Raw genomic sequence first — 22,325 nt, 5'->3', positions numbered from 1 at the left:
ACTGGTCCCAACTCGGCCCTGTGCCATTACCATTATTAACCCTGTACAGAACGTGATGACGCAAGCATGTACACACAAGTGAATACAGTAGGCCCTGTGTAGTTGTCATTCAAACTGATGTGCCTCCTCAGATATTTGATATTTAACATATTTCAAAATGTAAATTTGAAGTTTTAATTGTTTTTGATTCACTTTATTTACTAATGATTATTGGACACAAAAGCACACTGAAGGTGTCTGATGATGAAGCTGCTAAACGGATAACATTGAAGTATTTTTGACTGTACCCTGAAATGGCCATGTTTAAATGCAAACACAAGAAAATGCCTACAGTCTCACACACACACGCGCACAAACACACACACACACACACACACACACACACACACACACACACACACACACACACACAAGCAAACACAAAAATGTGCTCTGTGTCATAGAGAGAGAGGGGGTCTACATACATGTGCATGGGTAGGCATTTGCTTATACACACACGCACGCACGCACGCGCACACACACACACACACACACACACACACACACACACACACACACACACACACACACACACACACACACACACACACACACACACACACACACACACACACACACACACACACACAGCAGCAGGCAGTCAAGCCATAACCGTTCACACTGACACACACCACAACCAGCCATTGATACTGGACTGCATGCTTCTTTTTTTTCACAGGCCAATGCTTGACCAACCAGCAGAATAAAATGGGGCAAGGGTGACATCTAGTGGGCAAAAACTGCCAGTGCTCCCCGTGAAGTAATGATTGTGAAACGTGTTCTTGTGAAAGGTAAAGGGAAGGTTGTGTCGCTTTAGTACAGTAGCAACAAAAGGCAGGCTACGACTTGAATATCACTGTGTCAATGTAATGTTATAGTTGCAAGTAAACTGACACGTAATAAAAGACTGACATACCAACTGTCTGTCACAGCAGTGTTTAAGTAGTAGGCCTGACTGGCCTGTCTGTAGCTAAGTAGCCTAAAGGTACAGTATGGTTGGCTGCCAGGCAGCTCAAGGCAGTGGTCGAAAAAGTACTCTCATTTTTTACTTGAGTAAAAGTATCAATACTGTTTAGTCCGGAATTCGAAATTTACTTGAGTAAAAGTACAAAAGTATTGGTATCAAAATGTACTTAAAGTACCAAAAGTAGAAAGTACTCATTATGCAGAATATGTCCCATTTCACATGTTTTCACCTTCTTTTTCATTTTTTTTTTAATTTTTCAAGCACATCTACAAGCTCACAATGCATTGCATCATGACAAGTTGGTGAGCTTGTAGATCGGCTATTTTCAAATGGCCAAAATGTATATAGGGTTGAAGTGGTTAATGTATGTTTTGTAATAATAATCGAAATCTACAATGTAACTAGTAACTAAAGTTTTCAAATAATTGTAGTGGAGTAAAAGTATAACATTTGCCTCTGAGATGTAGTGGAGTATAAAGTAAAAGTACTGAAAATTGGAAATACTCCAGTAAAGTAAAAAAAAAAAAAAAAAAACAATACCTCAAAATTGTACTTATAAGCACAGTACTTGAGTAAATGTACTTAGTTACTTTCCACCACTGATGGGTTGGTGGTGGCTGACAGGCAAGGCAGCCCAAGGGCAGCAGAGCTTGTTATCTTATCTCTGAAGTATGCAAATACGGGCTCTACGTCGAGACTAGGAAGAACGCACGAAGAAATGATTTTCTAAGAGGAGGGAGGTGCTAAAAAAAAAAGTAAGACCCGTGGCACTCACTCAGTCACTCACTTACTGTATGTCGAAACACAAGGCAATAAGTTACCTCGAAATGAACAAGAAGAGAAACAACGGCTGTAAGACGTCAAGGTGAGTTATACCTGCCTATAAACAACCATTTGTCCAGGGACTATTAACACATTGTCATGTTTTTTGCTCTCATCACGTCCCACAGACAGTGGGAAGCCGGGGGAGCTTCCTTGTGTCACCTGTAGCCTGTCAGGTACATACAGTATGAATCCTATCAGTACGTTGTAACTGGACCACTAGAGGAAAAGTCGGTCCTTAATAACGCCCGATCTGTCTTAAAAACCAGGAAACTGTTGCGTTTATATGCTGCGGGCGTACGACGGTGTCGCGCAACGAAAATGGCAAACCTACAATGCTCACAACATGTTGTGATTTTAGAACAGCCAACCTATAGGTTGTAAGCTCCTATAATAGCTCACAACCTATAGGTTGGCTATTATCTTATGACAATGAGCAAACCCCAGCAGCCTTTTGTAATTACTAAGAGATCATGGCCACTTTGTTTTGTATTTCTGACAGCTGTCATCATTATATAGAACCCGGGGAACATAGGGATTAGGGATGACAATTTGGCAGTGGTGTAACTGGGTACATTTACTCAAGTACTGTACTTAGGTAAAATTTTAAAAAAAAGTATTTTTACTTTACTGTAGCATTTACAATTTTCAGTACTACTCCACTACATCTCGGAGGCAAATGTTGTACTTTTACTCCACTGCAATTATTTCAAAACTTTAGTAGATTTAGTTACTTTGTAGATTTTTATTAATATTAACAACTTCAGCCCTATATACATTTTGGCCATTTGAAAATAGCCGATCTACAATCTCACAATGTGAGCATGTAGATCTGCTATTTTCTTTAATACATTTTATACATATGAAAACTTGTGAAATGGGACATTCTGCATAATTAGTACTTTCTACTTTTGGTACTTTAAGTACATTTTGATACCAATACTTTTGTACTTTTACTCAAGTTAATTTTTAATTCCGGACTTTATTTGTAACAGAGACTATTTCTACACTGCAGTATTGATACTTTTGCTTAAGTAAAAAAAATCGAGTACTTTTTCCACCACTGTAATTGGGGCACTGCATTATAAAGAAAAAAACGGTGTGCATTATCACATGACCTGATGAAGATCACACAACAGGATTGAAAACTCTGGTGTGCCGGCTCTGCCATCTTTTGAGAGATGTTCAAAAGAGGGCAAAATACAGCAAATGCAGTTTATAGATGTTGTCAAACTTTGCTTGCCATTTTTTATTAGGCTATGAACCCCACTTCAAATGATTCTGTCCTAGGGAACCCTATATGAAATATGTTGATGGTGTTTGATATGTTTTAAATGAGATTGTCTAAATATCTGAAATCTTCATGAAAAATAGATTCGGAATAGTCACTAATTTACAGTTTTGGTATTACAATAATTTCAAGTGAATCAAAGGTCTATCTATTTGTCTATCTTTCTAATTTCAAGGACCCCCATAACAGTGTACAAATGGGACCAAATGGACCCGTCTTAGAGTTACATACCTGTAAGGGTCCATTTAGAACCTCCTCAAGGAACCCTGGTCCCTGGACCCCACTTTGAGAACCACTGACCTAGATCCTAGACAATACAATCTTGTCTCTACTGCTGCTATTGGTTAAATGGTTTTATTATAGCATTTGGTTGATTCACTGATTGTGCCAATATCAGAAAAAAAACACGCGCCGCGCTTCGAGCTTGTGGATCTGCTACTTTTGATGCTTTTGTGTGACGCTGTAGGATGATCAAGCTGAGCATTAATTTAGGAAATCACAAAAAGTTATGATATGGAGATAAGAGGTTTCTGCCCGACAGCAACATATCATGATGTCAAATAGGCCCAGTGGTTCCCAAAATATGTGACGAGCGGAGCCACACTGGTGTACCTGAGACGAGTCCAAATATGCCTTCAGATGATTTTGTGACAACCACACATTATTACTGCAGAATCATGTATACAACTATACAAAAAGTTTTCAATCATTTTTGTATTTGTTTACAATCAGTACTTGCATACATTGTGTGCATACGTATTACCCAATACAGAGGCAAATTCTATACACAAAGAAACATATATTTTAACTACTTTCAACCTTGCGTCACTATTTTGGTCATGAAAATGTAAACGTATTTCTTATTATTCACACATTTTCAAAAATGGCAAAAACAGCAGATCTACAACCTGAAAATACGTCACGATGCAAAATGTTTTGCTATGAATACAGTCGTACAGTGTGCCTTGGGCATACAACTTTTGAAAACCAGTGGTCTAATCGCTAGGTCTGTCACAATTATTTCATAATCGCCTTCGCCTGATTGCAATTATTTGAGATAATCACAATCATTTAGCATAATCGTCAATTGTTTCCAATCATCTGTGTAAAACCATCTTTTGAAAAGTAGCAAAAAATTGCCTATCTACCAGCTCACAACGTATCGCACTGCGGCGTGTTGTGAGCTTGTAGATATGCTATTGTTGGCTATTTTTTTTGGGGGGGGGGGGGAATCAGCCCTAATTATTTTGAGTATTGGTACCAGTCATTGTCAGTCATTTCTGTGTATCCTTAAGTTATTTGTCTTATCTGCAATTATTTGCATGTCAATTAATCTTCATCTAAAATGTCATGATGATGACTGCCCTACTAATCGCCTGTTATCTCTCTCAAGTCCCGCCATGAGTATCATCCCAAGACAAATGCAATAAGTCCCCCTCTGCTGGTTGATGAAGCAAGTGCAGAGCCCGGTTCAGACACTCCAGAATGGATCAGGCCTGCTGCAGCCAGGACCCTGCTTCGGGTCAACTGGATCCAGACAGCTGTGAGCTCCAGGTCAGGGTGGACTTCTTCAGGAAGCTGGGTTACTCTGCAACAGACGTGAGGCATGTGTTAACCAAGCTAGGCCTGAGTACAGACACTAATTCTTTGCTAGGGGAGCTGGTTAGAACCAGTGGCTCCGTGCCACTCCCCAATCCCGACAGTGATGAGAGGGGCACAGGAGAACACAAAGATCCTCTAGTCGCCCCTGCTTTGGTCCTTGGGCCCCATAGACGAGCCACACCACCACCACCCCTACCATTACAGCAGGAGGACAGGAGTGACACAGACACTGAACTGAAACCCATTGTGATCGACGGCAGCAACGTGGCCATGAGGTGAGCTTGTGTACATTTCACGTGAGCACTGTAGAGCAATTTAACCAATGACACATACAGTAGCTTAGCGTTTAGCTTAACCGCTTAAATCCTTTATGCTTAATTGACCAGTGTCCCCCAGGGGGCCTAATACTTGGTCCCCACTCCCCTCCTTTTTCCCCCCTCTGGACCAAATTGGTTCACGAAAAATAACCGATCTACAAAATCACAATGTGTCACGTTGTGATGCATTTGTGAGCTTGTAGATCTGCTATTTTCAGCGAGTGTTTGCCCATTTTGAAACTTCCAGAATACGGTAGGGTTCATGTGGTTAAGTTCTCATTCTCATACGCATGTACTCGGCAATAAGTCATTCCTTTTGTTGATAATCCACTTGCAATGGAATGCATTGCAATTCCAATTTGTTTGGTTCTGCTGGATGCTTTCTTGATGCATTATGATTACACCTGTCTCTGGGCCTGCAATGTTTATACTAGGAGTAAACATCCCAGGCTGTCATTACGTGTTCCAACGTCTTATACTGCTGGACATAAAAATACCTGTAAGAAGACACGTCAAACCTGCCTCTGCATGCTTTTGTTAAGGTCATTGCTTCAGTATGCAAATCTCAGACACACAGCTCCGAGTCTCTGCCTGGCAGAGGCTCTGCAATGCATACATTGAAACGGCCTGCAGGCTTATTCACACAGAGTTCACTCAAGGTATTTGCATCATTTGAATTGTATGTCTGATCCCTTTCCAATAAGACACAAGCTCAACATTCTAACATGATTAGAGGGAGTGTGCAAATCTTGCGTGCATCTTCTTGACAGGTCATTTAATTACTAGCGAGTTAAAAAAAAACATGGACATTTGAGGCGTATTGACATTTCTGTTTTATTTTTGCAGTACATACTGTAGATAGTATAAAGATTAGAATATTTTGATGTTGTGAGCACTTTGACCCTTTCATTATTTCAATGTCAATATGTGACTGGTGACAAATTAAAGGAAAAACCTGTCTAAATGAGAAACAAGGAATGTAGATGCTCCAATACACTGCAGTTACGCAATTAACATGCTGTCATGCTCTGTGGCATGTATAAAAATGCAGAGCAGGCCTAGTTGACATCGATTTTGGATCAAGATGGCTAGAGGAAAATATCTATGAAAGTGACTATGAAAGAGGGTTCATTATTGGGGCACGGATGGCAGGAGCTTCAGTCACAGAGCCTAGCTGGTGTTTCAATAGAAACAGGGACCAAAGTGACATCTGCATTTCAATCTAATGGAAAGATCAGTAAATAGGGTTGGAAATTGTGGTCAGAAATGCCCATTCAATGACTGTGGTGCTCGTACATTAGTGTGATATATATAAGAAAAAAACAAGAGCAACTCTTCCTCAGGTAAATAAGAATGTCAATGCAGGACGTGATCAGAATGTGTCAGCAAGAACAGTCCATTGACAACTAGAGGGATGTTATAGAAGGGTCTGTAGTGCTAGTGCATAAACCCCTCATTACAAAGACAAATGCACATTTTAACCCATTCAATCTGGGAACGCATCTCTGTCATTTTAGACTTCTTTAGCTATTCAAAAATAGCAGATATACAAGCTCATAGCTATGAGCTTGTAGATCTGCCATTTTTGAAAAAACATGAAAATTTGTGCAAATCCTTTTTTTGAAACAGTTTTTTGAAAAAACGTATGTTGTTATATCAGTGGTTCGCAAACCTTTTCATGTCAAGGACCCCCAAAATCATGTTTTAGGCTGCCGATCCCCATCAAAATACGTTGTTCCAGGGACCCCCAGAAGCAAAGATTTGAGTTAAAAATGTTGTTTAAAAAAATATGTGTATTTAAAGATTTGCACAAATGTTCAAGAAACAGCAGCTCTTCAAGCTTGTAGCGCGGCACTCGGTGCCGTACTATGAGCTTGTATATCTGTTATTTTTGAATAGCCAAAGTATAAAATAATGGTTATAGGTCAAATCTAAAATGACACAGATGCGTTCCCGGATTGAATGGTTTTAAGAGTTCAGTGTGAGGCAAAAAACATGACTGGTCATGGCCTGGTCAGATGAGTCATCCTTCACCATATTCTCATCAAGTTGGGCGAGTGCGTGTGTGTGGCATACACCAGGAGAACGATACATTTTGGACCGACGTGTTAGACGGCATTCTCCACCACCATCATCATCAATGCACCAAATGAGGGAATTTTTTTTTTGTTAGACTGGTGATCCATCCCTCCAGTAGAGTTTCAGAGACGTGTGCAATCTTTGCCAAACGGTGCACATTGAAGCTGTATGTCGGAATGCTAGATGGATAGAGCAGTGGTTCCCAACCCTTTTTCTGGACCAGGGCCCAACTGAAAATCTCAAAAGCGTTCACGGCCCACCCATCTGACCACTTGACACGGCAGTCAAGTGGTCAGATGGGTGGGCTGAATGCATTTTCAGAGCATTTAAAAAAAAAAAGCCAATCAATCGTTTGTGTTCTGGCTTGGGCCAATGGAACTTTAAGTTCGTATTTAATCGGCATCACAAAGAAATTATTTTTTCCCAGTTTTAAAGAAAAAGACCATGACATTTGTACATGTTTTTAATATGAATGTTATATTATCATTAACCCATTCAATCCGGGAACGCATCTCTGTCATTTTAGATTTCTTTAGCTATTAAAAAATTGCAGATATACAAGAACTTGTAGATCTGCTAATTTTTTTAAAATCGTGAAACCTTGTGCAAATCTATGAATATATATATTTTTAAAGCGAACATTTGTAACTCATCTTTGCTTCTGGGGGGTCCCTGGAACAAAATATTTTGAGATGGGGGTCCGCGGCCAAAATACACAATTTTGGGGGTCCTTGACATGAACTTTTGAGAACCACTGATATAGCAACATACGTTTTTTTTTTTTTTTTAACGACTTTTTTTAGAAGACTTTTTGAATAGCCAAAAAAATCTAAAATGACAGAGATGCGTATTTATTTGGGGGGACCACTTGCAATATCCTCACGGCCCACCAGTGGGGCCGCGGCCCATGGGTTGGGAGTCGCTGAGATAGAGCACATGCTTATTAGTCATTTACAGTAATGTTCTCTCTTTTCCAGTCATGGCAACAAGGAAGTGTTCTCCTGCCGTGGTATCCAGCTGGCAGTTAATTACTTCCTGGACAGAGGGCACACCACCATCACAGTGTTTGTTCCCACCTGGCGCAAAGAGCAGCCTAGACCTGATGCCCCTATCAAAGGTGAGGACATATACCTTAGTCCAGTGTTTCCCAAACAGTGGATCAGGGACACATTTTTATGGGTCGCGAGTAAATATTTTATTTTATTTCTTTCTGTTTACTACATTTAAAAAAATATATATATATATTATTTCAAAAGATTTTAAAAAGATTAAACAAAAAAACAATCACAACGTTTCATCAATTAAAAACAATTCTAACGTTTTTCAAATGTATTTCATAAATCTAATCAAATAATTTCCATAAATAAATACGAAAAATGTTTAAGAAGTTGTGAAAATAGCAGATCTACAAGCTCACCACGCGGCGCGAAGCGACGCGTTGTGAGCTTGTAGATCTGCTATTTTCACTAGTTTGGGTCCCAGGAACCACTGCCTTAGTCTGAACCAGGGTTAGTTAGTAGGGTGCATCACATTCTACTACTGTTCAGGTTTGATTTTATTTTTTTAACACTTTTCGAACACGCTTTTGTCTGATTTTATAACGGACAAAATAATTGACAACTGCTCTCAGGGCTGCGTCATTTATCTGACCTGAGTAGACAGAGGTTCCCATGATAACTATTGTTGAGAAACTGTATACTTATCAATGTGTCAGTAAGGCAAACTATTGAATTAATCCTAAGACACTGGGTGTGAAAACTGCAAATGTGATGAAGGATAAGTTGACCAGTTGGCTACTATGTTAATATAAACTTTAGCAACTCAATCTATGTTTGAGCATTTTTCAAATCCTAGAACATAAATATTGCATTTACGCCTTTCTTTTTGGAAATGTACTATAGTCTGTGTATTTAAGATACAACCTCTGCCAACAGTGTATAAAGGAAGGTTGTCCAAACATCTTTTCATTCTTGACAAATGTCTTTGGGTATTTTTGTCCTAAGGTGTGGTAGTATCATAAAACCTTATTATTCCACCTATGCCGTATCGTTAGATAGAACAGTAACCCTATATTGACCATGAAGGCGATTATTCAAGCCTAAACAAAACATAATAATAAAAGGCTGGACCAGTATTTTTTTTTTTCAAACTGATGCATCATCACCTTGTGTCTAAGCCTTTCATGATTTAACAAGCCTAAAGTTTGGGTGTGGTGAGAGTTCCAAAGGTTCTATTTTCAATCGTCTCAACAGGAGGTAAGAATAACCCCTGCAGTCATTCCTGGGGAAACCCCCAGCAGGAAGTTGAGCTGTGTGGGTTTTTGTTTCCCCCTCACCTACTTTACTGGCATTTGAGTGTATTTTACTGCTGTTGATCAACCGAGACTGTCGCCCTGAACAGAGGGAACAGAGGAAGTACTTTGTGGAAGCCGCTACCAAAGCCATATTGAGCCTCTCAGAATATCCATATCAAATTAATTTAAACTTATTTTCAGTGGGATTTGAATCTATATTGATCACAATGTACACACAAGTGCCTTTGTATTATGTTCTCATTTATTAAGTTGGCAGCTTCAGTAATGTGATATAATGTACTGGGAGTAATGACTGGTGCTGTTTGTACAGGTGATGTAATACCTCCAGTCTCTTCCCTGGAGTTGTATGCGTGAATGCCAAGGAATACGTACTGTCTGTCTTGTTTTTGTACCCTATATGGTCTTTTCACTTTGAATGTTTGGTTGTGCAAGTTATGCAATGTTGAAAATACCAGCTTTGCATGGCAAGTTGCAGCAAAAGACTCAACATAGTTGAGATTAATGGTGAACCGCATTGAGTGATTAACGATCTATAAAAAACGGGGGGAAAAACATATCCAAAATGTCGACACACTATACCTCAACATTGACAAACATGTTTGTCCCCCAAAAAAGTTAATAGTTCGTTACCGCCGCCATGTACCAATATTTAATGTTTTTCTCTAATGGCATTACATTTTGTCCTCATAGACCAACACATACTGACAGAGCTTGAAAAGAGGAAGATAGTTGTCTTCACGCCATCACGCCGTGTTGGTGGTAAACGGGTGGTCTGCTACGATGACCGTTTCATCGTCAAGCTGGCGTATGAGTCGGACGGCGTGATCGTGTCCAATGACACCTACCGTGACCTCCAAGGAGAGAGACCTGAGTGGAAGAAATGCATTGAGGAGAGGCTTCTCATGTATTCTTTTGTCAATGACAAGTAAGCAGTTTGCTTTTCTTAGTTGTCTTTCCTCCTTAGTTAAAGGGACATGTAAGTTCATTGTTGATGGTTTTCGTACTCTAAAGAAAAAACAATATTTACAATGCAACCCACATCGATAGAGACAATTACTTAATTATATTAATTCTGTCTGTTTTGGCCATTCTCAGTGTTCCTATAATTCATGCATTTTTTGCAGACAAACATCCCATACGTGACTTTTGTTCAACTGGTGGATATAATGAGGGAAAAGGCACGACAGGGCACAGTCTGTGTGCCTTTGTATGTGGATCATTAGAGGGTTTCACCAATCATCACATTCCTGTTTTTCTGTCCAGGTTCATGCCCCCAGATGACCCACTGGGTCGCCATGGGCCCAGTCTTGACAACTTCCTCAGGAAGAAACCGCTGCCTGCGGAACACAAGAGACAGCTCTGTCCTTACGGTAAGATATATTAGCACAAAACTGGGAATGATCTGAAGTAAGAATGAAAGAGGAACTTTCTGGCTCCCACAGGGTCATCGTCAGGTTTCATACAAGGAAGGAATGTGGCACTCACACTCATACACATACTTACAATTAGATGAACCCTAACACTCTTATTTTGTTTGTTTCCATTGTTGTTTTACCCAGATAAAAAGTGCACTTATGGCATCAAATGCAAGTTCTACCACCCAGAGCGAGCAAAGCAGTCCTATCGTTCACTGGCTGATGAACTGCGAGAGAATGCCAGGAATTGCAGAGGAGATGTGAAAGAGGAAAGAAACCTCAGGTTATTGCCAAGGGGGTCTCAGTCTGACTCTGGGTCAAGTCATAACCCTTTCCCCTACTCTCTAGAATATGAGCTGGGGCACAAGCTGTCCCTGGATCAGCGCATTCCATTAAATCCTGGTCAGGTCAGTGAGAACACTCTGCTGTACAGGGATGGACACAGACCCAGTCAGAATCACACACCTGGTTCAACACCAGGAAGCCAGTGGCAGAAAAGTGAGTGGTCCGCGATGCACTCTGTCCCCGACCGCCCCTATACCAGCATCTCCTCCGACTACCTGGATTCTGGCCTGGGTTCTTATGAAAGTCAGTGTTCCGAGATTTCACACGGCCACAGCCAGTCCTACAGGCTCCAGCAGCAGCAAGCCTTCCCCTCCGAACCCAGGTATAACCGTGACGTCGCCCCGCCCTGTAGGTGCTGTTCCCATGTGGCACCTTCTGTGGCAAACCAGTGCAATAGCACAAACGTAGATCCCCACTCTCAGCCTAGATATGACACCTACTCACCCCATATGTACCCTCCCAGCATCCGCCATGCCTACAGCCTACCCAGCCAACCCCTGCACAGTGGAAACCATCATAATCAACAGAAGTGCAGGTCAGATCCCTTCCAGTGGCTCCCACAGCCAAGGTCAGCCCATAGTCTCCCCGGCCAAGTCCATTCCCCAACCCCCCAAATCCCAAGCTGCTACTATGGGGAGCATGGCCACCATACTTGGGCGCAGCCACAGAGGCCATCTTCTGCTGCCTTTGGTCCAGAACGGTTGGAACTCCGCAAGAACCTGCAAGCCATATTCAGCCCGCAACAGGTGGATACCGTCATGGAGATGTTCCCAAACCAGATGAACGCCCAGAAACTGGCAGCAGAAATCCTCAACATGAAGGCCCATGGAGGGATATTCTGATCATTGATCATCTCATTTCGTTGTTGTTTCGTGCATTTAAAAGCCATTCCGTTTTTATTATTATTTTTAAAATAATTATTTAAAAATAGTGAAATCAGCCGATCTTCAAGCTCACAACGCAAGTAGGACATTAATTTATGAAGACATTTTTAAATAGCTGAAGTAAGGAGGTACAAGGTTTATGCCTGACAGTAACGATTTGAGTGATACTGCCTTATGTACAGATACCTGCATAGAAGAAGCCTTAGGTCCTTTTTAGTTAAAAATAAGATAATACTTTTAATGGGCCCAAATGGCAATGGTAATAAACTATGGTATCATACTGATACTGATTAATAGTTAACAGTAAGTTAACTATTAAACACTTCTACGTGTATTAGATTACTTGGCTATATGGTATAATGTGCCATATATATATATATATATATATATATATATATATATATATATATATATATATATATATATATATATATATATATATATATATATATACTATACAGTATATATACACCGTATATGATGTTTTAGCATTTGTGCTAATGAACAGTGTGGAGATTTAATCTGTTCTCAGTTGTATTTTGATATGACATTTTAAATTCAAATGTGACCTTGTCATCCATATTTAGGATGAAATGTGCCTCTAGACTAATAACGGCTATACGTGTGTTTCTAGAGTATTGACTGTTGATGCATATTGTGTCAAATATTGTGTCCAAAATTAAGTTCTCATCTGATAACTAGTAAGTGCCACATTCTCCTGATAGCTACTCTACCTTGTAGTTCTGGTGTACCAGCCCTTGCTTTGCGCTACAGTATAATGTTTCAAGAGTAATGCTTTATTCCTGAGTTGTAACCTACCTTTGCAATGATTTGATTTGAATCTAGCAAGGATGCTAACATGCACACGTTATTTACAGGCAGTGCCAGTATGACTACAAACCTGCTAAAGAGACAGACAGGGAAGCATTGTTGTGAGTAATCACATAAAAGTCTGTTACTACTGTAATGCTATACGCTAATACTATCAGTAGGACTGTTGGTTCATTCAATGGACCTTTAAACATAATTTCTGGAACTGTTTTTAATTAGGATGACAGATGACAAAATAATATCACAAATATATAGCCGCTTGCAGTCCCTCACTTCAGGGAATACAGTGGAGATAAAATGTAAGTGAAACGGGAATTGGAAATGAATGTTATAATAGAGGATGAGGAATGGGAGGTGGCTTGTGACGGAGGTCACACAATTACAAACAGCCCATTGTGGAAAGAATTTAATTGGAAATTTTCACTTTTCATGATTTTCACCTTTCAAATTTGATAAGAATAGAGTTGTGTTGGAGGGACTGCAAGCAGATGGGTGATCATACACATATTTTCTGGATTGCCCTAAATTGAAAACGTATTGGAAGGGAATACGTACTGAATTATTGTCTATCCTAAATATAGATTTTCCGTTAGACCCAAGAGTGTATATTATTGGAGTGGTTCCGGAGGGGTTGGCAAATATGCAGGTGGTTTACATTTTGCATATTCTTCTGCTGGTAGCAAAACATATATCACCCCATCCTGGCTTCGACCACTACCACCTACAATTAATCAATGGCATGAGAGTTTGTTGGGAAAAAATGATGAAGTATGACGTGTTTCTAAAAAATTGGGCCCCGGTAATAGGTTATCTTAAAGGGATATTTCACTTTCAAAAAAACTTTGGGTCATTTTATCGTCTACTCATGCTTTTGTGAGCCCCCAGACCGTTTTTAAGTTGCTTGATTCAGTATTTAGATATTTGATATTCATTTTATCAGACACGCCCCCTTCCAATACAAACCCATTATAACTTAAAACTCAGTTTTTAACATGTTAGATTCATCAAAAACACCCGTCTTTCGTTCTGGTGACTCACCCTGCCCTCCTAATATGCGAGGGGGCCGTGTTTTTTCGATAACTTTTTTCATTTATTTTTAATATATATTTTTGAAAATTAAAAAAATTAAATACAATAAAAAAATTTAATAAAATAAATCAAAAAAGTAATCGAAAAAACACGGCCCCCTCGCATATTAGGAGGGCAGGGTGAGTCACCAGAACCAAGGACGGGTGTTTTTGATGAATCTAAAATGTTAAAAATGTTAAGTTATAATGGGTTTGTATAGGAAGGGGGCGTGTCTGATAAAGTGAATATCACATATCTAAATACTGAATCAAGCAACATAAAAACGGTCTGGGGGCTCACAAAAGCCTGAGTAGACGATAAAATGACCCAATGTTTTTTTGAAAGTAAAATATCCCTTTAACTTCCCTATATGAGAGTGTACATTTTTGTGCAAGTACTATTATGTGCCATGCTAATGTTTTGCTATATTTATCTGTATTCTTTTGATATTTTTGTTTATATGTCTGCCGAATTGTCCTTTTCTTTTTTCTTTGTTGTTTCATTTTGATTTTGGTTAATTTGCTGCCAAAAGCAAAAAAGAAATCTGTAAGATTTTACTGATGCAGAAAGACAAATAAACATCTATGTTCGAAAAAAACATAATTTCTGTGGTTCTGGACATCTGGTCTCCTGTAATAACGGGTTGCACTTTTGATGACCAGACTTTTTCAGCGTTGACCATCAAGGATTGCTGCCATTAAAACAAAGCCCATTATAGGGTACTAGTTATCAGAAAGGTTTCTTTTATCTGTATTTTTTCACATTTTTCGCTTAACTTGAGGTTTGTGCATTGCAGTGAATAGCTATGAAAGGGCATGAATATGGATGAATACTGTATGTAAATAAAAATGCACCATGAAAGGGTGCAGGTGTGTGTGACCATAATCATATTCCTTGATGATATATATATATTATGAATAATTGTATGCACTATATCAGTACTTTGTGCACACTCATTTCCCAATACAGAGGCAAATTCTATACACTATTAATGAATACAGGTGTACATTGAGATTTTGACTTTCCCATTGATGTGCCTTAACATTTTGACTTTCCCATTGATGTGCCTTAACATTTTGACTTACCCATTAGTGTGCCTTGTCATGCACGAGAACGTTTTGTGATGAAGTATAAATTGTTTTTACATGACCTTTAGCTGTTATTTATTTGAAGTGTACTTCGAAAACACAGAGAACTTTTATGATCAATTTTTATCACTAAATACTCATGACATGAACCAGATCTACTGTAGCATGTTCTAACACCTGTTTTTATCCATGTGAAATCTTCTTCAATGTACTGGTTGTCCAAGACATGTGGGAAATTTGTCGTTGGCGTTTTGGCATCAATGCTGAGCGATCCATCATGACTTGACCGTTGCAAGGTTACAAGGTTCAAGGTTCTGTATTGTTGTTGCATCTTGTATACCTGTACATACTGTAAGAGTAAAATGTACTTTTGTTCAGCTTCGTGGACATTGCAGAAGCATAGAAGCAGTGATATACAACAGTTAGTTACACCTTGCTAGTACCGGGTTGGACTCCATGTTGCTTGTAGAACTGCCTTAATCCTTTATGGCATACAGTAGATTCAATAAGATGCTCAATAGGTACTAATTGGCACGTTGGCTTATACTAAAGTGTGCCAAGAAAATATCCCCCACACTATTACACCATCACCACCAGCCTGCACCATTGATACAAGGCAGGATTGATCCATTCCTTCATGTTGTAGTTGCCAAATTCTGACCCTACCATTTGAATTTGAATTTGCAGAAACGTTCTATTTTTCCTATCTTCAATTTTGGTGAACCTGTGCCAATTATACCCTAATTTTCCTGTTCTAAGCTGACAGGAGAGGCACCCTGTGTGGTCTTCTGCTGCTGTAGCCAATCTACCTTAAGGTTCAGCTGTTGTACTTCAGAGATGCTCTTCTGCATGCCTCGGTTGTAACGAGTGGTTATTTGAGTTATTGATGCCTTTCTATGAGCTCAAACCAGTCTGGAATCAACAAGGAATATTCGCCCACATATTGTAGCTGCCACTCACTGAATATATTCTCTTTTTCGTACCATTGTACCAGTAGCAGTTTCTGAAATACTCAGACCAGCGTGTTTGGCACCAACAACCATGTCACGTTCAGTCACTTAAATCAACGTTCTTCTTGTACATGCCATTCAGTACACACATACACACACACACACACACGACACGTGCGTGTTGAATGCTGTGAAAAGAGGCCTGTGCCTTTGTCTTCTGCATAGCAGGCTTAACACTATGTTTTGGCAGGCATATTATTGTGAGTTATTTGCAAGGGGTGAGAATCTCTAAAGTAGAGGTTCTGAGTGTGGTTCCTGGTGGAAACAATAATTCAAGAGTTGACATCGCTCAACAGGTTCTTGAGACAGTAGTGTTTATAAGTGATGATATACTGTATATGATGCACCTTTAGTGCCAGCCAGTGTTTTCTTTGGAACATTCAGTGCAGTTACTGGTTTTAAAGCAAACTAAATCTGTGTTGAATTAATTGGGCTGTGTACTTTGTGTACTGTGTGCTCAGGCTCTTATTATCTTCTCTCTGCATCTCACAAGATTTGTAGTAGAAGAAAAAACCTGAAACTGTTGTATAATATATATATATATATATTATATATATACTTTATTGTTGATAACAGATGAGTTTAGCAGTGGTGGAAGAAGTACTCAGATGTTTTACTTAAGTAATAGTAGCAATATCACAATATATAAAAGTCTGTAATTCAAAACGTATTGGCATTTTGGCATCAAAATATACTACTATACTACTACTATACAGTACCAAACATTTAACCGTCACATTTTGTTTGTAATTAGTAATGTAATAATGTGTTCATCACTTTAATATTTCAGCTGGTAAAGGTGGTGCTGATTTTAATTACTTTATGTGCTGCTGGGTAGCTTAACCTATAATGATACATCATCATTTATTAGTTAATGTATGTTTTGTATCAATAAACAAAATATGCAACGTAAAGGTACCTCAAAATTAGTACAGCACTTGAATAAATGTCTTTACTTTACACCACTGGTTTACAGTATGTATTCAGCAGTTTTTAAAGTGCATACATTGGATGTGCAGTATTTCTCGTTAGTATCTGCAGAGATCAGACTATTTGCATTGCAATGAATTTGAATGTCAGGTGCTCAACGATCACTGTCACTTTGCATTCAATTGGACTTACACTCTGCTGAATTCCCTCTACACACCCAGACAGGCAGCTTTATCAGATGCACTGTATAGTATGTTTTCATCACTCCCAGGCCATCAGAAGCTTGTTGAATGGTACAAAGACACCACACCCAGGCTTGCTGTATTGGATAGACCACATAAGAAAATGAATTGACAAACATGGCCAGAGTTAGCCACACGGCTTAAGAGAAGATGCACACAGTAAATCTATGCACAGTCGTAGCTTTTGCAATCACTGTTTCTCATCACATGGGTTTATAAAGACAAAAAGGTAAGTAGGGGAAAAGAACAGCTATTATCTTTAACCTCTGTCTAATTTGTTGACACCTCTGGCAAATAAGCCCAACCCTAACATCTCTCAATCAATCATTTAGCTTCCCAACTGCACCTCGGGCTGCGAGATTTGCATATTCAGCTCAACCACGGCACTGTCAAAGAATGCCTAGAGTTCAGAATCATTGGCATTTGAATGACTGTTAAAGGCCTGGAGCTTTTGGGTTGTATCTCCATTTACAGAGGAAGAGAACATAATAGTGCACTTGACCTTGAACCCTTTGCCAGCTGTTTTTATTTTGAGGCATATAGAACTGGATGTCTGGATGTGTTTATGGTCCCCTCAAAAGTAGACCAATCATGACATCTTAATGTCAAAGTGAAAAGTTGTGAAGCATATGAAAGGTGATAATGTACATCAACATGAATACGTGTAGGATCGTCAGCACACACTCGTTGACATGGCTGCAAGCAGCCAGCTTGTCAATGCAGGGATACTGCCATCCGGATGGTGGGCTTCACCACTGAACACCACCTTGGAATTCATAAACTGCAAACCTACAGTAGTAAATTCCCATTATTAGCTAGAAATTGGACAGGGAGGCCAAGACGATAAAAGACAATTTTTTCCATACGCCTGCATAGCTACATGTGGATGCATGAATGGCACTGGCCTTCCTGTAATAAGTGCCAATAAACCAGTTTTTACAGCGTGACACCTAAGGGGTGAACAGTCTTGTGCACGATGCCAGTAGGCTAAGGAAGCCAATCCATATATTGTGAATATTGTTTGCGTGTGAATATTTTTCACATTTTGTGAATTCATTCTCATCTTGATCTAGACTGACGTCATCTATAATAGGATATCATCAACATGTACCACTGGGAAGCTAGTTATTAGACCCCGTCTTGTTACATAAGCATTCTTTTCTTTCCTCTCGAGGAAGTATTTTAATATCATGCTCAGAGGAAATACTAAGCCACTTAAGTTGTTAATGGATTCTTAAGAACATGGCATTCTCTGTGTTGAACACCTCAAAACTCAAACGATATCTTCATGTGGTCGTTGACGCTTGTGTTGTTCACAAAGCGAGACAATGAGAACAGTTACCATTCAAAGTATCCATGTCCCTGGTGACTTATGTCCTCCAGGCCAGTATCAGGTGTCTCTAGCTCCACGCCCAACTGGAGCTCTGGCTCCCCCTGTAGGTGACCAAGGAAACGGATGGCTCCTGAGCTGATTCGGCCTGAGGGCAGCATGATTCTGACCAGGTGGCCCAGCTGCAGGTCCATGGGGGAGTGGGGGACAAAGACCCGGTGTGGCCCCGCAGTGTCCCTCCATGATCCTACACTGGAGGGAAAAGTTAAAATGAGCTATTTATGGCTGATTACAAAGACAAATGATGACAAATGGGGTAAAATAGCATCAAACAGTAGGTAACTGAAGGCAATGATTGTGGCCTTACTCCAGTGTACAGTATTAATCTGTATGTGTATTATAAGTTTAAACAATTGTAAAAATGTGCTCCTAGTATTACTTAACATTATTGTTCTTACATAGGCACCCAACACACAAGAGTATATGTAGCCTATTATGTTTCTACACAATGTTCTACTATATTGTTTGACACTTATACATAATAAGCATTTAGACAGTACATTGATGTACATATACTTTCACTTCCGGGTGTTTACATTAATACGCAGTACAGTCTTGAGTATTAATAACTCTGAGAGTACAAATGGAACTAAATGGACCTGCAAGTGAAATTAACACTCAGGGTTTTACAGCGTAACATCCTTCCAAAGATTATGGGAAAAAAGAAAGTAAAGAAAACAGCATGATACATGATACAAGCATGACGAGGGGCCGTACATTACCTGGTGATTGATGACACAGCCGAGGAGTCACACACTGATGACCAAGAAAACTGTTTGCCTGACAAACTGCTTGGGCAAGCGTCTCCTCTTGATGACATCACCTCAGATACTCTGCATCTTGATCGACTTCCTGTATGTTCAGGGTTGCTGATTAAAATTGCAATTGAAATAAAAAAGCATTATACAAAATGCTAAACATGTAGTGAGAGTAAATCATTTACCTGAGCTTTCCTCAAATACTTCATCATTGTTAAACACCACTTCTCCTCGATCATCGCAGCTGCCCACCTTCACCAAAACGCCAGGCCTAGTCGTGTTCTCTGAGACCAGCTGAATATATGAAGGGATCAGTGTTTTCAAATGAAGTGACACGCACACAAATATACACACAAGCAAATAGAAACACACACAAACATGGCAAGCATGGGCACTGACAGGCGCACTAACCCACTCATTGACCTCCATGTTGTCTAATACAGAGTAGACACAGACACACCACTCCTCACTTATCCATTTTTCATAACATATAAGGGTGCACTTATACGTATATGCACTCTTGCATTCTTTCTCACATGGAGAGAGAGATTCTCAATTGTTCTCTCCTCTCTCTCTAGCTCTTTCTCTCTCTACATCTCTCTCAGACGTACACACACCCGACTGCGTAGCTCTTCCTGTTTCTTCCTCAGCTCTGCAAACCTCCGTTCCCATGATGCTCTCTCAAAGCCTATCCTGGTCTTCAGTGACAGGATCCCTTTCTCGGTTTTCGTCAGTCGCTTATGGAGAGACGTTGCATGGTCACGACCTTTCCTTTCGGAACCTGACAAGTCACATACTGTAAAATAATTATTTCACAGCCAAGCAACAGTGGTGTAAAGTAACTAAGCATATTTACTCAAGTACGGTACTTAAGTTCACTTTAAAGGATTTTTTACTTTACTGGAGTGTTTCCAATCTTTTTCTTCTACTCCACTACATCTCAGAGGCAAATATTGTACTTCTAACTCCACTACAATTATTTGAAAACTTTAGTTACTAGTTACTTTGTAGATTTTGATTATCATTACAAAACATGCATTAACCACTTCAGCCCTATGCATACTTAGGCTATTTGAAAATAGCAGATCTACAAGCTCACAACGCGTCGCAAAGCGACACGTTGTGAGTTTATAGATCTGCTATCTTCAAGGGATTTTCATACATTTTAAAAACTTGTGAAATAGGACATTCGGCATTATTAGTACTTTTACTTTTGATACTTTAAGTATATTTTGAATACTGGACTTTTACTTGTAACAAACAGAGTATTTCTACATGAAGGCATTGCTAGTTTTTAAGTAAACAAATTGAGTACTTTTCCCCCACTGCCAAGCAGAAACATGCCCAGGCAGCTACTGTAGATTTTTGGCTTCTTGAAGCCTACCAAAAAATAAGACACTACAAGGACATATATAGATGCTTAATTCTCAACTCTATCATAGAAAACAGAATTTAATTTCCAGTATTTATTGTGATTTGTGAAATGTTAAAGGTTGTATGTTTCTTACTATTACCAGGGCTGATTAAGTTGTGTATGTGTATGTAACTCCCACTCGAAGTATACGATATATTTATCATCTAAGTTATAATATTGATAATTGATCATCAAGAATTGTGTTGTTTTCTAAATATAGTTATTCTTCACCTAATCCTTTTAGATAATGTTCTGTTTATCTTTTTTTTTGTTAAACAAGACAATATTGAGATAATAGTATTGGTAAACCCCTCACTTGCAGTTCCCTTCATATTGTCGCTGGGGTCCTTCGTAGCTTGTGGCTTCGGTGGTAAGAATGTGATTGTGTTCAATGCGTTGTACGGGCATATCTGCAATGCAAAATGCATTCCTGTATGTTATATACAGTATATATTTTAACTATTCATCACAGCTTGTCATTACTGTGATATCTGCATTAGCAAGTAGATGTCAAACCCCACACACAACCCCACACTCACCCACAGGAACCTGCAGGTGCACAATATCCCCTGGAATGTCCATGTAACTGCAGACCACAAGGTATTATCCACCATATTGAGAGGCATTCACCTCACATTGTTGTTGTATTCTGCCTGAATAGATGAACACTATTACTGACAGTATGATGATGAGCTATGTAGTAATAGTCAGTAATTAGTGGTAATTCAGTCGAGATGATAATGTATCGCCAAACCACATTACAAACGTGTTTGTTTGACATGTACTCTAACTCTACTACAAGTAGTAGTCTAATAATCTCTGATTCCAAGTGGTAAGATATTCAATTAGCCTATTGAACTGTACACACACACACACACACACACACACACACACACACACAAACACACACACACCAACACAAAAAATATGGATGCAGCACGTGAAGTTTGTAAAAAAAACTGTCTTCAAACCTGTCACCAACCTTTGTCACAGAATGGATTTATGGATGGAAATGATCACATAGGTCCTCATTTGTCACTGCAGTTCAAGAGGTCTCTGTCCTTGTTCCTGGTGGATGCAAACAGAGTGCAAACAGCACAGTGACCCGTTGCTATGCACTGAAAGGTGTGTGTGTGTGAACAGTGCTGCTGATGGGTGCTGGGTAGGTAAATCTGATCTAATCTCCTTAGCCATTACAGCTATGCAGTCCAGTCACAACCATGCTACCTAATTTGGCCTGCTGAGCCTGGTCAGCTATAGGAAACAGTGAGAATGCTCTACCAGTCTACCGAGAAAGGGTGGATTATATGGTGCTCCATTGCATCTCTACAATATATTGACCTTGAGCTCTGTGTCCTGCTTTTGTTGCCAATAAACAAACTCATAAACTCAAATACCGGTATGCAGGGGAATTATTAGGAAGTCAAATGACCATGACAATTGTCATGGGCTATACTCTTTTAGAGCAAAAATAATTGCTGGTTTTAAATCATGCCCACATCCGCACTGAAATGCTTTC

The 22,325-nt window shown here is 39.5% G+C and overlaps 2 protein-coding genes across 4 annotated transcripts; one reads left to right on the top strand and one right to left on the bottom strand.

Annotated features, from left to right (window-relative positions):
* The first annotated feature begins 1,774 nt into the window (after positions 1 to 1,774).
* zc3h12aa (zinc finger CCCH-type containing 12Aa) lies at positions 1,775 to 12,452 on the top strand. Its single transcript, XM_080427084.1, has 6 exons — positions 1,775 to 1,871; positions 4,513 to 4,996; positions 8,095 to 8,234; positions 10,122 to 10,356; positions 10,695 to 10,801; positions 10,991 to 12,452. Exons 2-6 carry the CDS (start codon positions 4,605 to 4,607, stop codon positions 12,031 to 12,033), a joined length of 1,917 nt encoding a protein of 638 aa, XP_080283210.1. The 5' UTR covers positions 1,775 to 1,871; positions 4,513 to 4,604; the 3' UTR covers positions 12,034 to 12,452.
* Positions 12,453 to 16,756: 4,304 nt separating this feature from the next.
* Positions 16,757 to 21,907, bottom strand: LOC308083854 (uncharacterized protein). Of its 3 annotated transcripts, none has more exons than XM_080426260.1 (8): positions 21,789 to 21,907; positions 21,346 to 21,459; positions 21,123 to 21,216; positions 20,010 to 20,188; positions 19,578 to 19,686; positions 19,357 to 19,486; positions 18,587 to 18,826; positions 16,757 to 17,321 (listed from the first exon to the last, which is right to left on the bottom strand). In XM_080426260.1, the coding sequence occupies exons 2-8, from the start codon at positions 21,430 to 21,432 to the stop codon at positions 17,264 to 17,266; spliced, it is 897 nt and encodes a 298-aa protein (XP_080282386.1). In that variant the 5' UTR covers positions 21,433 to 21,459; positions 21,789 to 21,907; the 3' UTR covers positions 16,757 to 17,263. The 3 variants fall into 3 exon arrangements, with proteins under 3 accessions (XP_080282386.1, XP_080282388.1, XP_080282387.1); XM_080426262.1 differs by having other exon boundaries at positions 20,010 to 20,173; XM_080426261.1 differs by having other exon boundaries at positions 21,346 to 21,455; positions 21,789 to 21,864.
* Positions 21,908 to 22,325: the final 418 nt, after the last annotated feature.

Source organism: Gymnoscopelus braueri (assembly GCF_963280865.1).
Source record: "Gymnoscopelus braueri genome assembly, chromosome: 4".
Classification (NCBI taxonomy): Eukaryota; Metazoa; Chordata; class Actinopteri; order Myctophiformes; family Myctophidae; genus Gymnoscopelus; species Gymnoscopelus braueri.
The sequence above is the reverse complement of the archived record's forward strand: the minus strand, read 5'-3'. Positions and strand labels throughout refer to the sequence as shown.

Coding starts and splice junctions, on each gene's coding strand:
- zc3h12aa (XM_080427084.1), top strand. CDS start 4,605: ATGGATCAGGCCTGCTGCAGCCAGGACCCTGCTTCGGGTCAACTGGAT. Junction 4,997..8,094: donor GGCAGCAACGTGGCCATGAG/GTGAGCTTGTGT, acceptor TCTCTTTTCCAG/TCATGGCAACAAGGAAGTGT. Junction 10,802..10,990: donor GAGACAGCTCTGTCCTTACG/GTAAGATATATT, acceptor TGTTTTACCCAG/ATAAAAAGTGCACTTATGGC.
- LOC308083854 (XM_080426260.1), bottom strand. CDS start 21,432: ATGCCTCTCAATATGGTGGATAATACCTTGTGGTCTGCAGTTACATGG. Junction 20,189..21,122: donor CAATATGAAGGGAACTGCAA/GTGAGGGGTTTA, acceptor ATTATTTTACAG/TATGTGACTTGTCAGGTTCC. Junction 17,322..18,586: donor GGACATGGATACTTTGAATG/GTAACTGTTCTC, acceptor TATCCAATACAG/CAAGCCTGGGTGTGGTGTCT.